Here is a 16987-nt window from a genome sequence, read left to right as displayed (position 1 = left end):
TTGTTCAAATCATGATATGAAATTGTCATGATTTTAATTGTATTCTGTAGATGGTGTCAATCAGTTTGTCAGAATTAAACATGCTTTTTTTTTTTATTAGTTGTGATTAGTTTTTCATGTTGTCATTAAGCCGTCACTAGCTGAAACTAATCTCTTCTCTATCTTTTCTTTTCTTTTTTTTGTTTTGTTTTTTTTTGTTTCTAACCACCCAGCCGCCACCGGCAACTAACCTATGACCTTCTGACCTCTGAACTCTTCACCCAATGATGACCTGACCATGCCTGCCTGCTGATCAGTTAACTGGTAATCGCCTTTGCTTGCCTGTCGTCAGTGCAGCGAGCTGAGGCACTTGTCCGTTCGTCTTACCATCTAACCAAACAAAAGACAAAGAAATTGTTGTCCTCCAACTCAGCTTTTTTTTTTTTTTTTCCTGTTTGGGTGAAAGTGGTTCTAGAACCTGCACTGAATAGTAGTAAAGCAATAAGGCCCAATTCATCCCACAGCACTGATCATCTTTTAATATCCCACCCTAAGCGAACGGTAAGAAGGCCTCTCTTAAGAAGGGGAGACAGATGGCCCTTAACTACTCAATGACAGAGGCAGTTACTGTGAGAGACTTCTAGGAATCTTTTTCTTCTCATAGCAAAGTCAAAGCTCTCTCTGAATGTACTGTGTGATGATGCATCATGCATGAACCTTCGGTCAGGGATATCATTGGTGAAGTGATTTCGAAAAGTATTCAAAATTTGATATGCTGTTTAGTCACTACAGTGCCCTCAAAGGGCAGAAGTTGCAGCCTTTTTTATATTGCCTGCCAAAATTTGAAGTATTAGAAGAAAGTGTGCCATGAGAGGAAAACGTAAGGAGTTTTGAAAAGTAATGCAAATAACAAAACTGCAACACTATTTTTAAAAGATAAATATCTAAGTTAAAATTACCGAATCTTTATTTTACACCTTCTAAAAAAATATGAGAACAAGGTACATGCATTATGTGTCACATTACTGGGCAAACTGTTCAAGTATTTTTTTTTAAACCTCCCTGTATAGAAAAAAATCATTAAGGATGTAAAAGCCATGCTTGCCTATTTGCTGTATACATGTAATGAAATTGTAGATAAAGTGTAGTGCATTGAAACAAATGAACAAAAAGTAGATACTTTTACTATACAAGGGTGCTGGTGCAGAAAAAAATATATATATTTTTGGAAATGTAGCATTTTATACTTTCAAGTGTTATAAAAAAAAAAAAGAAAAAGAACAAAGAAACCCTTTATTTCATTAAATGATTTTTTCTGGTGGTTGTCAAGAAACAAAAGACCAAAAGAGCCTTTTTGTCTTTCTTTTTTATTTTTTAAGTATTGGAATAAGTCTAAAGAAAAGAAAGTGCCTTATTTTCCTTCATGGTCATTTAGTCAAGTGTCTCATAAAGATCAGCTCCTCCCTCAGAATACAAGTTAATGCATGTTACTCAGTCGCCCAGTATGTGAAAGAAGATATGAGGGAGACAAATGAGTTGATGGTTTGAATTATATGATTTTTGCCACGTTACCTTGATGCAAATTTGCCAAATCTGATACTGTGAAAAGATTTGATAACTTTTCTAATGCCTGACTAGTAAGTTTTAAAACATCATTCTTTAAAAAAATAATTTAATATTTTTGGTTATTCCAATCTTCAGTGTTAACCCAAACGATTCTGAGATAAAAATTATGTGTCATCTGAACTTCAGTTTACAGACAAATTAGAACTTTGTTTTATTTGGAGAAGGGGGATGCATTCATTTGGTTTTGATTTTTATTTTGTTTTTAATTAATTGGAGATGATAGGATACCTAGCAAATGTTTTCAGAAAAGTGAATCTTTGTGATTTTCATTCTGGAAAACAATGTTTTAAATCACCCAAATTTAATCACATGTCTTTATATCATACCAGATAACTGGTGTAGTGTATCCTTTTACTGTTTCAGTAACCTTTGCCTCCCCCACCCCTTAACTTTAAAAGAATGTGAAAAACTAGCATCATAGTGCATATAAATACTCAACCACATTTCACCTTAAGCTTCTAATTTCTCTAGAAGTTGAAACAATTAGTTATGTAGTTGAAGCAATTTGTGTGCAAAGCCTACATCTAAACACTTGAGTGAATAATCATTAACTGCTCAGTACCAAACGTGGCAAATCTCAAGTGACAGTGGACTCCCCCCGCCCCCCAGCTTATCAACTCGTCCCCTCTTCCACACCTTCCCAGCATCACAGTCAGAGGTCAGCAGGAAGCTGAGTCATGACCTTCTTGGTGACCTCCCCTGCCATCTTGTCTCACTTGGAAACCGTTGTCAGTTTATTTACTATGCAATAGACATTCATTGTTTTGTATCCAGCTAGCTTTGGTTTAATATGCCACTGCTTTGTCTTTCTGTTACACATACAGTTTTGATTTATTTACAATATATGCTGTGCCATTTTGATTTTTATATTGTTTGGTTGCTTTAATAAATTTGCGACACTCAAACACTTGAGGTGATAGTTGTTAAAAAAATACCAGTATTTGATCCAGTTTCATCTCAACTGTGTTATACCTGGACATTTTAGATATTTATCAAAGGTCTTTTATGGGGAAGAAAGTAAATGTATGAAATAATAAATGTGTGACATTTATGGGTAATGTTGGCTCTGAACAAACTTTTGAAAACTTGGTTGACAAAATTTTGGATCAACTGAAAAAAGCATGACTTTTGAAATCTCTGAATGCCTTGGTTCTCAGTATTATCATTCTTTATTGAATTTATTTCTTATTAAAATATGTAGTTTTTAAGACTTTTTTTCTGACAGTATTATGTAATTTTTTAGTGTGGGTAGATGGGAGTGTCGCTTGTATGTTATCGTACAGCTGACATGTATTTTTGTCTATTCTTTATTATCTTAGTTTCATGCTGTGTATGTACCATAACCAACCTATTGCCTATGAGAAACATGTAAGATAATGTATTTACAGCCATTGTTACAAGTTTATAATGTATTTTTCTATCTTGTTTTATATGTATGTTATATAACATTCAAAAAGAATTTTTTTCTTGATTGAGAAAAGGATACAAAATGCAAAATCCACAATTTTGATAACTGAAAATTGCCAATTGTTTTGCAGTACTTTATTATATTGGGTGTCTTGTCTTTTTTGGGCTTTTAGTTAGCTAATGAATGAATACATTAGACACTTTTGGGTTTTAGTTGGGATTTTACATAGCTTGCATTTTAATTCTTTGGTTCTTTGCTGTTTCTATTAACCCATAGCATTATTTTAATAAATGTTATAATACCAACCTACTAACTCTGGACTATGTCTGTTTATTAACCTTTATATGTTTAATTAAAATAAACAAATAAAGACAAAAGAATGTAAAGTCTTGAGTTACTGGACTAACCCTGAAGAACGTGACCACAGATAACATGGCGTGACTTGTTTTTATGTTGTTTGTCAGCTGACAGTTTTGCACACTACTGTTAAAATGGCTTTGGTTATTCTGGTCTTGTACCTTGTGGGGGGTGCGGGTAGGTGCAGTAGAGATGGGAACAAAGAGGCCTTTGTTGGAGGCATTCTTCTCCTCTTGCCACTTGCCTTTCAGCATCTGCATTACTAATTCCACACCTTATTTTTCCTTCTCCAAAATAATCACTGTCTGCTCACAGCATCAAGAGTAAAAAGATATATTGTAATGGTATATACCTGGAGAAACCAGTTTGATTCTTTGTTGAACCATTTCTTTTAATTTCTGTAAATAAGTAATTTTATGGTCACACTGTAAAGCAGAGAAACTGTTGATATTTTACCTTTATTTAGATTTTTATTTTAACTTGACCTTTTTCCTTTGGAAAGCATTGAACTTGTTTAGCTAACTGCTCCTGTTAGGGGAGCTTAACTTGGGTAAAGCCAAAGGCCCACTGACTGTTTCTCATGGTGGCCTGAAGCCCCACTGCTTTCCAATGAGGAAAAGAACCCTCAGCACATTACTGAGTTTTCCTCAGGTATTTTTTTCCCTGTCACCTACTTTACAAATACAGTCAGACTAAAACGTTAAACAAGAAGTTTAAGGGGGAAGAACACTGGGATTTGAAAAGTTGTATATGATCAATTTCTTGCATGCAAATCAATTTAAGATTTCCTAAATATCTTCATGCTTTTCTTGGCTGGAACTTGGGTAAATTAACCTGTAATTATGAATTACTTAGTTTAACTCAAGGTGCATTTTTATTTCACAGATTGATACTTCCTTCTTTCTGTGAAACAGTTCTCCTAGATAACAAAATCCTCAGGATGAATTTTTGCATTTGTACATAGCAATGTATCTTTGTAAATGACGTTTTATTTATTTAGAGTTGTAGAATTTGGGGCCGAAATGAGTGACATGTAATAGAAGAAAAAACTGTACCAATACGCCCTTAACCAATCAGACTGTCAAGGTATTCTCATTCATAAATATATATACACACGTACATATACATAATACACAGAGTAGTGATAGCTGATTCGAGTGATAACAGCGAATCACCATTGAGATGGTCACTTGGATCGTGTAAACAAACTGGGTCATTTCTCTGATGGGAGCGGTGGGGCAGTGTACTGTTGTTAGGTAGACAGGTCTTTAACATGCTACTATTTGTAAAAGTTTCCGTTGCCCTAACAGTTCATGTAGTAGTCTGTGAAAATTCGAAGCTGTCTGTCAAGCTGCTAATGTACAAGTTGTCATGGTACCATGTCACTTAAATTGATGAATTTCTATGCAATTTACTATTCTCTAAAGCCTATGAATGCAGCCTCATCTCATTTTCAGTTAAGGGTACTTTATGTATAATTAAGTCATTGCTACCTTTTATGTAGGAAATGTAAAGTTTTAAAAGGCAAAAATAACATTACAAATTTCATTTTTATACAGGTTACAGTATTATTAAACATAAAACTACCAAATTCCTAGAACAGTAAAATTCTAGAGTCAGTTGATTGATTGAAACTATTTGACCAAACAATTGAAAGCTGAGCTTTCAGTCAAGAAGTTGGTGAAATTAATGTACTTAAACATTTTTTTCCTTTCGGCAAAATGTCAGGGAAGACGTAACGTGAGAGTAGTTACTCCCGTACGCCCCAGTGCGGTGGCTCCACGTGTAAGAGGTTGTTAAGGCACCCTGCCCATAAAACCAGGATGTGTATACGTACACACAATTGGTGTCTGGTTACGGTTTTCTCAACACTATATAAGGTTCTGAATTTGTTAGTGTGCCAAAAGCGAATCATAGGTTTAAATGAAATTGCTCACTACCAAACCAAGACTAATATACATACATGTGTATATATATATATGTCATAGCACTTTCACATGTGACAGCCTAAGGTTTCTTTAGTTTTGGGGTGGAGTGGGAGTGGTTTTGCATGTTTGACCAGCGTGGGATGCCTGTCTTTATTCCTTGATAAGAAGTAGCTGTTAACAGCATTTCAAACAAATTATTTTTGGTAGAATAGGACTTACTGCCAAATGGTAATTTATTTAGCAAAAATTATTCTCCAACTTTTCGAATTCGCAAATTTCCTAAGTGCCTAGAGTAGTTTTTTACATTGTCACGAATCCCTTAATACCTTTATTTAAAATGGAAAAAATATGGACAATATTTTAGAAATATGTGCTACACATCTAATTTTATCTGTAGTTTCTTTTAAATGATCTAAATTGAGATGCCTTTGATAACGAAGAGATTTACCAACATTATATGCACTCGTGCCTTCAATGCGGAATCAAACTGGTTAACCTCGGCACAGTCCTCTCCTTTCTGTGTTTCTGCTGCACTAATTACCAGGGGGTGGGAGAGAAGGCAGATGAATGAATTCATAGTAGAAGGTGGTGATAGGTGCAGCAAAGAGCAGCCGCAATATTGATTCCACATTACAATTTTGTTGCCCCTTGGCAAAAGACATCACATTGTGGGAAGATCTCAGCTTCCAGGGTAAAAGTTAATTTATAACTTAAAGTGCTATTAAGTTTTTATTACCAAATATATATTTTATGGTTTATAGTGGTATGTATGAAACATTTAAAATTTTACTGTGGAAATTGTGTATATATATATCTCTATAGAAGTCGAAATAGGTGTTCGCAGATCACATGTGAATGGAGAACTGCATATGACTGTACATGAAATGCAATAAACCAACTGGAAAAAGTGCATGTGCTTTATCCTCTCAAGCCAACTCAGCTGAAAAGAGCTGCTTATCCTTCACCCCCAGAAAATGCATGTATCAATATCAGAATAAAGAACGCACACTTTCAGTTTTATTGAGGCTTGCAACACTAATAGAAGAATCTGACATTCTGGAGTTACAATGACATTAGAAAATGAGCATAACATTCACTCTGATTTTAGTCATTAAGGGAGATTAGTAAACAGACTGCTACAGTGTTCCACAGTTGGACTGTGCATCCAAAATAGTTTTTTTTTTTTTTTTTGGTCTTTAATGGTACAATTTTTATGTAGTTTTTAAATGTAAGAAAGAAGAAAGAAATGCTGACCAAAATCTTGATTTCATCAGCTTCGTGAAAAGGACTAGTGTCATTAACTTGTTGAACAAAGAATTGGTTTATTTTAAAAAATCATTTCCAGTAGTGTGAAACCTTTACGATTCTTTAACATCTAAACGTTATGACTCTTTGTGCCTTAAGTTTTCCAGTCTGTCTTATTTATATCATCTCCAAGTAACTCTGGCTCCTTTCCTCTTGCTCACTGGAACCTTAGTTTTCCTCAACAGAATGCTTTGTTAAAGTAGCCCACAGGTGCAGGATCCATAGCACCGTCCTACAGACTAGCAGCCGAAAGGTGTGTTTGGTTTGGCTTATACAGTGTTTTGCCTTTTTAAACTACTTGCCATAATTTAAAGGTGGCAACACTAGACTTAAAAAGTGATTGCCCATATTAGAATTTTTTTTTAAAAAGTTTCTTCACAAAATCTGCTCTTCCTGAAAGATCAAAGTGTCTAGAAAGCCCAAACATGTATTCTCATGTAGTAGGCCCCAGCCGAAACTGAGTAATTCAACTGTCCCCTTGAGCCAAGCATTCCCTGGTTAGTCACCACCCCACCACTCCTTCCTGTCTCTGGTGTCACACTTGGGCTGTTGGTTTTCTTACTCTTGTCTTGCTTTAATCCTTCCTCCTCTCCCTGACTCCTGTGGATCTCTCTGCTTGTCTCCTGGTCCAGGATGGTGATCTGACTTTCAAACCAACTTTTCAAAAGGGATGACGTAAAATCGGTTTTGATGTTTTTCCTCCTGAAAACTCAGATGAATATTTTAGTCACTTATTCATGCATATTGTATTTCTTACTGTTTAAAGAAGGACTTCTATTAAGTGAGTGGAAGCACTAGACATTTGGATTTCCTTCCCAATGTAATTTTTAATGATTACCTCTTTTATACAATAATTTGTGGTCTTCTTAGAAAGCAGTTAAACTAATTGACCACCTAATAGTTGTACTATACATATATCTAAAATAATAGTCATGGTAAGTTTGACATCACATCTTCCCCAAAAAATGTTTATTAAAATTAGATTATTCCAGTTTAATGCTATTTTGTGAAGTGTATATCTGAAAGTGCTTATTTTTACATGCTATACAACAGTTTCAATTTTAAAGAATATCTCCTAAAATTGGGATGAAAATCTCTAGTCTTTGTTTCTTAAAGTATGCTATACTATATTCATTGGTTACTTAACTGGATATTAATATTAATAAAGTTATGACAAGAAAAAGATGATTAAGAGCAAAAGGAGAAGAAAATATTTGCAAGTGAATCCACAATTCTTGCAGAACTATTTGAGTTGATTAAAGATTTTATGATCACTCCTTTAACTTAGGACTGTCAAGGTTGGGAGTGATGAAAGTGCCTTGGCTATGCTTGAAACCTGAATTTTAGTGCTTCCCTTATTACATTTATTGTTTTAAGTTGGTTTATAAAATTAAGACATACTGGTAGTACAAGTTGAAAGTTGGTTTGAATACATTTTAATTAAATGATATATGTTAACGAATTATGTTTTTGTTCATTGCTTTGTTTTTGTTCATTGCTCACTGAGGGAAACCAGCATTAAAAAGTTGTCCAGAATTTAAACTGACTCTAGATTTCTAGATTCCTACCTAGGTGGTGGGAAAATGTAAAACTTTAAAGTTCATGGGCGGAATGCAATGCGGGTGAAAACACCTGAAACTAAGAGTTAAATGTGACTCTCAGGGAAGAAAGCTAGATTAGCAAATCAAACATACATATGCCTCATCCAGAACTAGTATTCAGGCATCAGTTTTTGGGCTACTAGCAGTAAAGTTAGTTTAAAATGAAACAAACTGGGAAAGTTGGATACCACATCCAGAAGTGGTTTGTCATCAGTAAGTACTGGTGTTGATTCTAAAATGCATTAGAAACCTCCCATTACTCTTGGAATTAAAGCAACCTGGTATGGAGAGACATGAAAGAAAAAAATGTAGTGTAAGCTTGACGTTATGTCCTTTTCACTGAATTCTCTATCAGTCTATTCGGCAGAGAGATTTTGTACTGTACAAGGAAAACATCACTAATGTGGACACCACCAATAATGTACATCCCGCTAAGCTAATAAATACCGAGATGGCCGTGTGAATACCTTGGATTCTTCAGAGAAGTGTTTTAGTCCATTTAGTGTTGCTATAGCAGAACACCTGAAGGCTGGGTAATTTATATGAAAAAAGGTTTATTTGGCCCACATTTCTGGTGGCTGGAAAGTTCAAGATGGGGCAGCTGCATCTGGTGAGAGCCTCATGCCGCTTTAACTCATGGTGTAAAGCCAAAGGGGAGTGTGGACCAGGTGCACAGAGATCACAAGGCAAGAGAGAAAGCGAGCAGGCCAGACTCAACCCAGTCTTATAGGAACTCATGCATCCCTGCAAGAGGGAAAACACCCCATCCGGGGGACGGGCATTAATCTTTCCACGAGGGATCCACCGCAGTAACCCAACTATCAGCCCCCACCTCCCAATACTTCCACAGTGGGGATCAAATTTCAACAGGAGTTTTCCTGGGGACAGACTCCACCCAAACCACAGCAAAATGTGCGACCCAATTTTTCAAAAATGCTCGTTGTATTTTGCTAAAGAATCACCACCACCATCCTTAGCTCCATCCTAGAGAGGTTGTAACAAAGAAAAGTTACTGAACCAGAAAGCAGAGTGTCCCTGATGTAAAAGAAAGAAGTAAGCCAGGTGCAGGGGCTCAGCCAAGGTGGGTGGATCACCTTATTTTTATCTGTGGAACCCCACATTTAAGTACATACGCAATGAACTGGGAAGAGTTCATGTTATTAAGGGGAATATTGGGAAGCTCCTGCTTTCCTTACCACTTTCTCCCGTCAGTTCAAAGAGGAGTACTACTGCCTTCAAAACTGCATTGAACAGAGCTAATGGAAAAGAAAAATAGAGACAAATGTAAATTTAGTCTAAATACAAACTTGAAAAGTGAAGTTGGATACCACACCCCCTCCCATTTCTTAAGTATTTTTTCATTTGTCATTCTTCTAAAGCCAAAGGTGATGAAAGTCATACCTGCTGTGAGATCTGTATCCACTCCAGCAGGTTGCTTGCCAAGAATTTGGTAATAGTGTCAACATGAGCCTTCTTGCTGAGAGCCCTCAGCAGGCTGTGAGGAATGCCTGAAGAGTTTTATGCACAGGGGGCTCTCATGCCAGTCCTTTTCAGTTTGAATTACTACCTGTTTCTCATATGAATATTTCTTAAAAGTAGAAACTGTGGAATTCTGTAATGGAATTAAAATACAGAAATACCAGAGGAAAAAATTGTAGGCCATATATAGAAAAGGGTTGTTGTGATACCCTGTTGTATATCAGTGGCTATAAAAATCAAATATTAGGGAGAAAAAACCACTAGAAAGCACCCAGCAGAAATCATGCATGCTTTGCACTTGCAGGTTACTCATATTGATGAATTAGCACCACAGTCAAATTTCTGAGTGCTTAATTGGTGTTAATTAAATGATGCAATCAGTATTTCTGTGTATATCAAAATGTACGAAAATCAAACTTGTGCATCAGATTTATGTTAGTCAAATATGATAAAGTTGTGTAATAGAACAGATTAATCTCTTACAATCAGAAACCAAGGGGGATCAATATACCTTGAGTACATGTTCTCAAAAATACTCCCTTAATGACTTACTGGGGAGAAATTGCTATTGTAACTGGCAAGCTTCAAATACATGGTCTGGGTAGACAGTAAAGACAGGATATTTTAATGGAGGGGCATCTTTTATTTTACAATTTTAGCCTCTCTTTTAAACAAAGTGTCCAAGTGTTTTACTCCCACCCATCTTTATGCTCATCGACATCTCTAAGGAATTTCAACGTAAAATATTTTTGAGAAGCCACAAGTCAAAAACTTTAACTTGATAAGTATACATAAGTGTGCTGTTTTTGTTTTTGTTTTGTTTTGTTGCTTTGTTTTTTTGTTTTCTCAGAGCAATATAAGCTTGCTTTCCACAGTTGCACCAAGGACTGACTGTCAAAAGCATCCAGGTGTCTAAATGGTTGGTGTATTGCAAAGCAAACTGGAAGACAGAACCTGCTCTTGAGGAGTGTCTGTGCTTTTCAGTAGGGCTAGAAAACTCTATGGTCACTATCCAAATGAAGATTTCAGTTCCGCATGTGTATTACGCCAGGTTGAATTGGCACATGTGTATTTATGGAGACAAGTTACCTTTAGCAAGGCTGCTGGCCATGTCAGTTTTTTGTCTGTTTTCTTTCATCATAGGAAACATCCCAAACTACTAGATATTATTTTTTTGTTATGTTTTTTTAAACACTGGTCATTCTGGTGACGTTTTTTGTTATTGTTAGGCTAATTTTTTTTTTCCATTGTATGTGTGTTTCCACTTTTTGGACATAGAGTAGATTTCACCTAAGTTATTTCATATCACAGAATTTAATAGGGGTTGATGATTAAGGAAGTAGATTAAAAACATATAGGAATTTTGAGACTGAACTGTTAATTACATTGTTTCAATAGACAAATCCAATTTAGAACTCATGCTGATTTTTTAAAATTCCAAATACAAGTCAAAGAACTTTCAAAATAAGAGATTTTATTCATTCAAGCAGTATTTATGTGCTAAAGTGATTGGGCTGAATACCACGCCTGGCCTCTGGGTAGACAAGGGTGATGATACCATTCCTGCTTTAAACAGCTCACAGTCCCAGGTTGGGGAGAGAAGTGGAATATAAAAGTAGTATGAGGATTATACAGAAGAATTCCAAGCCCCCGCTTTATGTAGAACATCGAGTCAATGATTCTCTTCTGTGAAGACAGGAGCTAAATGTCTCACAGTATGTTCATTTCAGAATGATGGCTAAACTTTAGTAGAAAGTCTTGCTTCTTGGTATAGCCATATTTGAAGTAATCTTATTCCTTGATATCATATCTTATTGATCTATGACTTTCCAAAAGTATTTTTTGAAAGCCACTATATTTTGGCTGTTGGGTTACCAGGAGGAATTACCATTTATTTTCACCCACCTTTGGCTGCTGCTGAGAAAGGCATTTCTCCAGCCCTGGTACCTCTCCCTCTAGGCCTTCCTGGGGGCTTTCTTTATCCAAAGCCAAGTCCTAGTGTGATGTATCCCTAAGGGTACAATCCTCATAGTCCTAGTACTAACGCCTTGACCAGTCTCAAAGTCTTTCATACTCCCATGAGATACCATTTAACATTGAAATTCAACCACTGTCCTTTAACCCTTGTACTATGGTCTTGTCTGAGAAGGATTTTATCTAAAAACAGTAGCTTTGCACTTAATCTCCGCAGTCTATATAAATTTAGGATAACATTCCTCTTCCTTCAGACTGTTCGTCCTTTTGTTCGTGTGAAAGTATACAGAGTGCCCCTGAAGGTGGGAGCACCACGGTGTCGCTAATGTTTAATTGCAATTGGAATGGAAGTGCTCAGTAAATATTTGTTGAGTGAATAAATGCCACTATATCCCATTTCCTACCTGTCCCTAGAGAATCGTCAAGTCAACTGATAGACTTAGCCCTGAAATTGGTGTAGAAGCCAACTGACTGGCTGGAAGGCTGGTGAGGGCAGCAAGTCACTCACAGGTTCTAAAGTGCACCAGAGCTGGTTCGTGCATGTTCTCAAGGCCGTGCCAGCACTAGCTGTCCCATCATCAGCTCTTCCATCTGCAAAAGTGAAACTGAAACTGTACTCCTTACTCGTATTTTAATCTTCAAGACTGTCTTTGATATTCACTTTAAGCATATATCTATATTAAGTTATTGTGGGAGAAGCAGGGTATAGAAAATGGTTTATTCCAGTTTCCGTATCTGAGAGATAACCCAGGATCTTTTTGTAAGCATCCAAAATTAAAAGATGTAGAATTTTAAAATTTGATCAAAAGCCCTTAGAAGTGAAAGCAGTTTTGTTGATCATAAGAACTAACACTCTATTGATTACAGATGAGAAATCAGATGCCCAGAGAGATATATCGGGAAATGATAGTCCTAAGTTCATATACATGGTTGACAAACTGGGAATAGACTCTCTTGTATCAAACCCTTGCCACGTGTTGAGAGTTGGCATCCTCTGAGCAGAACCATCTACACAGAAAGGCACGGTTTTCTCCCTGGGCTCTAGCTTCATTAACATGTGGCTCTCTACTGTACTGCCACCTCCACACTTTATAACTGTTTCAGGCAGTATTTGCTAAAAGAAAGAGAAAAAACACTGCAAACAAAAAGGCACCTTTCCAGCTAGGCGTGGTGGTTCACGCCTGTAATCCCAGCACTTTGGGAGTCCGAGGTGGGTGGATCACAAGGTCAGGAGTTCAAGACCAGCCTGGCCAAGATGGTGAAACCCCGTCTCTACTAAAAATACAAAAATTAGCCGAGCGTGGAGGTGGCACCTGTAATCCCAGCTACTCGGGAGGCTGAGGCAGAGAATTGCTTGAACCCAGGAAGCGGAGGTTGCGGTGAGCCGAGATCACGCCACTGCAGATCTGTCCAGCCTGGGCGACAGAGCGAGACTCTGTCTCAAAAGGCACCTTTCCAAAAATGTGTCTTTTGGAATTGCACTATTTTGGAGGTCGTACGGAATGTGTCTAGCCTCTGCAGGGCAAAGTGAGAGCTCGCTCTTCCCGTTTCTCAAATGTGCTTGGCGTGGGAGAGGTGCCTGATAAATAGCATCGGAGTGAGTGACGAGTGACGGGCCTGCCTGCCCTTCCGTCACTTCCTGTCAATTACTGCGATGGCCTCACCCACATTCCCACCTCTGGTCCCAAGTCCATTCATCTTCATGCTTTCCGCCAAACTCCTGCACAACTGACAAAATTCCCTCCATCATTTTATGACCCTCCCAAATGCCATTTCCATTCTTTTTCTCCACAAAGGAGAAAGGTAAGAAGAAGAAAGAGGTACACTGAGAGTGCTGGCTCCTGCCAAAACTTGGGGTCAGGTGGGCTCCCCAGAAGAGGGCTTCACAAATGTTTTCTAATCATGGTACACTTGCAAAATAGTATTTGAATGGGTGGCTGGGGTCAACTGATGAGGCTGCTCATAATGGGAGGCAGCTGCTCAGGGCCTAGCAGCAGACTGAATATTTCAGATGCATTTGGAATCCATACCCTTCAGGCCAGGGCTGGGGAATGGGCAGAGCAGGACCCCCGCCACTCTGTGGAAAGGTAGCATCAGAGGTGACTGCACCGAAGCTGAATATAATTGTAAAACCGGGATTGTTACCCATTTCTGTATAGAACAGTATGACAAATGTCACGTTATTTCATTACTTAAAATTTCGAACCATTTTAGTGAATAGGAAGTGATGCTAATCTGTATCTTTTTTTCCATGAAAACATAAGGTACTATCTACAAGATGTGAGTTTAAGTCTTCTTGGTATCCAACGTCTAAGTTCCGTTCATAAATCATCGTTCACCTACTTAATGACTCATAGCAGTAGAACATTTTATCAAGAGTTGACCTCTGGAAAATCGTTTTACACCACTGTACACGTTGATGAGAAAGCTATAGAGTACTGAAGATTTAGAACATTCTGAGTGTAGTAAGACGAGTGTTTTTTCTTCCTTTGGCAGTGATAATGTTCACATTTTCAGGTATTTGAAGGACTATTTGGGTCAACTAATTATTTGATCCCTACCTACTACAAATCTCCTTTTCAAGGGATATGGATTGTTGACTGGAGATTTCCACTTGGTATCAATGATGCTGAAATAACTAGGTTTTTTTCCCCCACCTAGTAACCTGATTTACCACTGAATTTTGTGGGATTTCAGTTTATTTGAAGCTAGCATTATCTGATTCTCTTCACACAGAATTTAGTTCCCTATGGATTATATGACCCAGCATAGTAATCAAGAGGGTTCTTCTTTCACTCTATTCAATGTTCTGTTGACTGACAATTTAGTCCTAGTGGAGGCATTCATACTAATGCTTCCATCACACAATTGTGACTTCGCTGGGCCTGTGCACTTTAAAATCTCTAACATCCAACGTGGGTTTCTCCAAATAGTGTAGCTGGCTATCTAAACATCACTGAAATTTCTACTATTAGAACACAATATCACATCTAAATTGAGGCCTAGACCACAAACTTTGGTTTATTTAACCCAAAAATCATTCATAACAATAATTACTAGGGAATACAAATGCCTGTTCTCTAAAACAAAATTTTAAAATTACCTTACTGCTAATATTTGAAATTACTTACAGAACACTAAAAAAGCACACTACCAAATACGTGTCTCATAATTTTTGCCTTAAAAAGTTTTCAGGCCAGCGGGAGTCCTACAGTTGTTTTAACAACAACAAAAGTCAATTGATCTTGACTTGCTTTCATTGATAAATCTTTGAAAAGTATAGACTAAGATTAGGGCTGAGAGAATTGAAATACAGTGATCCCTGCTTATATATGGGGGATACATTTTCAGACCCCCAGTGGATGACTGAAACCACAGATAACACAGAACCTGATTACATTATGGTTTTTTTCTGTTTTCTTTCTTTTATTCTGAGACAGAATCTCACTCCTGGCGCAATCTCAGCTCACTGCAACCTCCACCTCCCGAATTCAAGCAACTCTTCGGCCTCAGACCCCCAAATAGCTGGGATTACAGGCACGCGCCACCACACCCAGCTAATTTTTTGTGTTTTTAATACAGACAGGGTTTCACTTTGTTGGCCAGGCTGGTCTCGAACTCCTGGCCTCAAGTGATCCATCTGCCTCAGCCTCCCAAAGTGCTGGAATTACAAGCATATGCAATCACGCCCGGCAATGTTTTCTCTTATATATTTGTACCTATGATAAGCTTTCACTTTTTCACTTGAAGGCAGCACTTACAATCTCTTTGTCCTAAGTTGCAAGCATCACTGCTCTTGCACTTTGGGTCCATTATTAAGTGAAATAAGGATGACTTGAACACAGGAAGTCAATCTGATAACTAAGATGGCTGCCAAGTGACTACTGGGGGCCAGGGCGGTGTCTACAGCAAGGATATGCTGGACGGAGGGATGACTCATGTCCCAGGAGGAATGGTGCAAGATTTCATCACACTACTCAGAATAGTTTGAAATGTGAAACTTAAGAAATGTTTATTTCTGGAACTGTCCATTTAATATTTTTCTAACACAGTTGACCGTAGGTAACCGAAACTTCAGAAAGGGAAATGTGAATAAGGGGGGACTATTATAATCTAGCTTTAACCACCTTTCAGTAATAAAGAGGTGCACAGCATAGACTGAAAGTGCATCGCTCAGCACCAGGCGTCTAGTGAGAAATTGCGCTGATGACGTCGATGACTTTACTGCATGTGCTCTCCTGGTAATGATAATATTGGTTATCACTCAGAAGCGCTAGCAAACGGGGAAGCTAGGATCTTTAAGAAAAGTTGATCCTCACAGTTCCTTTGGGGAGGTTTGTACCATGACTTAGAATCCTATCTCTCTATATTTGATGTTCGGTTTTCTCCTCTACCTAGGAAGGGGAGAAGTACTTGAAGTTAACTTCTTGAGTTCTCAATTCCTAACTCATTCCTGATAGTGTGCTTTTTTATCTATCAGTGTATGATTTTAAGTATTAGGAGTAAGGCCCCCCACCACCCCAACACACTTTTAAATAACGAGACATTCAGGCCAAGCATGGTGGCTCATGCCTGTCATCCCAAGCACTTTGGGAGACCCGGCCTCACTTGAGGCCAGGAGTTCAAGACTAGCCTGGTCAACATGGCAAAACCCCATCTCTATTAAAAATACAAAAATTAATCGGATGTAGTGGTGGACGCCTGTAATCCCAGCTACTTAGGAGGCTGAGACAAGAGAATTGCCTGAACCTGGGAGGCAGAGGTTGCAGTGAGCCAAGATCACACCACTACACTCCAGTCTGGGCGACAGAGCAAGACTCCGCCTCAAAAAAACAAACAAACAGGAGCTTGCCGTCTAGGCAGCAGCCCACAGAGCAGTGGCTCCCACACTCCAAGCCCCAGACCTGCCTGGCAGGACCTAGGAATAGACCTTGAAGATCTGAGGGTTTACCCTAGTGTGAAACCCCATTCTGTGCCTGGCCACAGTTATGTCTGGAGGCCAGCGTGGCCAAATAGTAACATTTTAACCATGGGGAGTAGAGACAGAAAGGGGGGCTTTCCCTCTGTGCCCCCCTGGCTGCCCTTTCTCCTGTTCAGCAGAACAGGTTTGAGCTTTTATCATTATTCCAAAAAAATTAATACTTTTGAAGAGGTAAGAAAGCACTTGTACTTGTGAAACACTCAGAATTTCCTATTAGTAAGGTGCAAATTTTAAGGTGCTGCATAAATCTTTCTCATGTAGCCATATTTCTCTGTCAGCATAACGTAGGCTCTCTGGAATATGACTGCTTTCTTACTCTGGGGATTTTAGACAGGTGACTTAACCTCAG

At 38.0% G+C, this 16987-nt stretch overlaps 1 protein-coding gene across 3 annotated transcripts in view; it reads left to right on the top strand.

Annotated features, from left to right (window-relative positions):
• LOC105487524 (QKI, KH domain containing RNA binding) overlaps positions 1 to 6206 on the top strand; it is a 166685-nt gene extending 160479 nt beyond the window's left edge. For all 3 annotated transcript variants that reach the window (XR_011623272.1, XM_071096243.1, XM_071096242.1), the window contains exon 8: positions 213 to 6206. Coding sequence is in view for 2 of the 3 variants with exons in the window: in XM_071096243.1 (XP_070952344.1) it covers positions 213 to 229 (17 nt within the window). In the remaining variant the exon portion in view is untranslated. The remainder of the gene's footprint in view (positions 1 to 212) is intronic.
• The last annotated feature ends 10781 nt before the right edge of the window (positions 6207 to 16987 follow it).

This window comes from Macaca nemestrina, chromosome 5, assembly GCF_043159975.1.
Source record: "Macaca nemestrina isolate mMacNem1 chromosome 5, mMacNem.hap1, whole genome shotgun sequence".
Classification (NCBI taxonomy): Eukaryota; Metazoa; Chordata; class Mammalia; order Primates; family Cercopithecidae; genus Macaca; species Macaca nemestrina.
The sequence above is the reverse complement of the archived record's forward strand: the minus strand, read 5'-3'. Positions and strand labels throughout refer to the sequence as shown.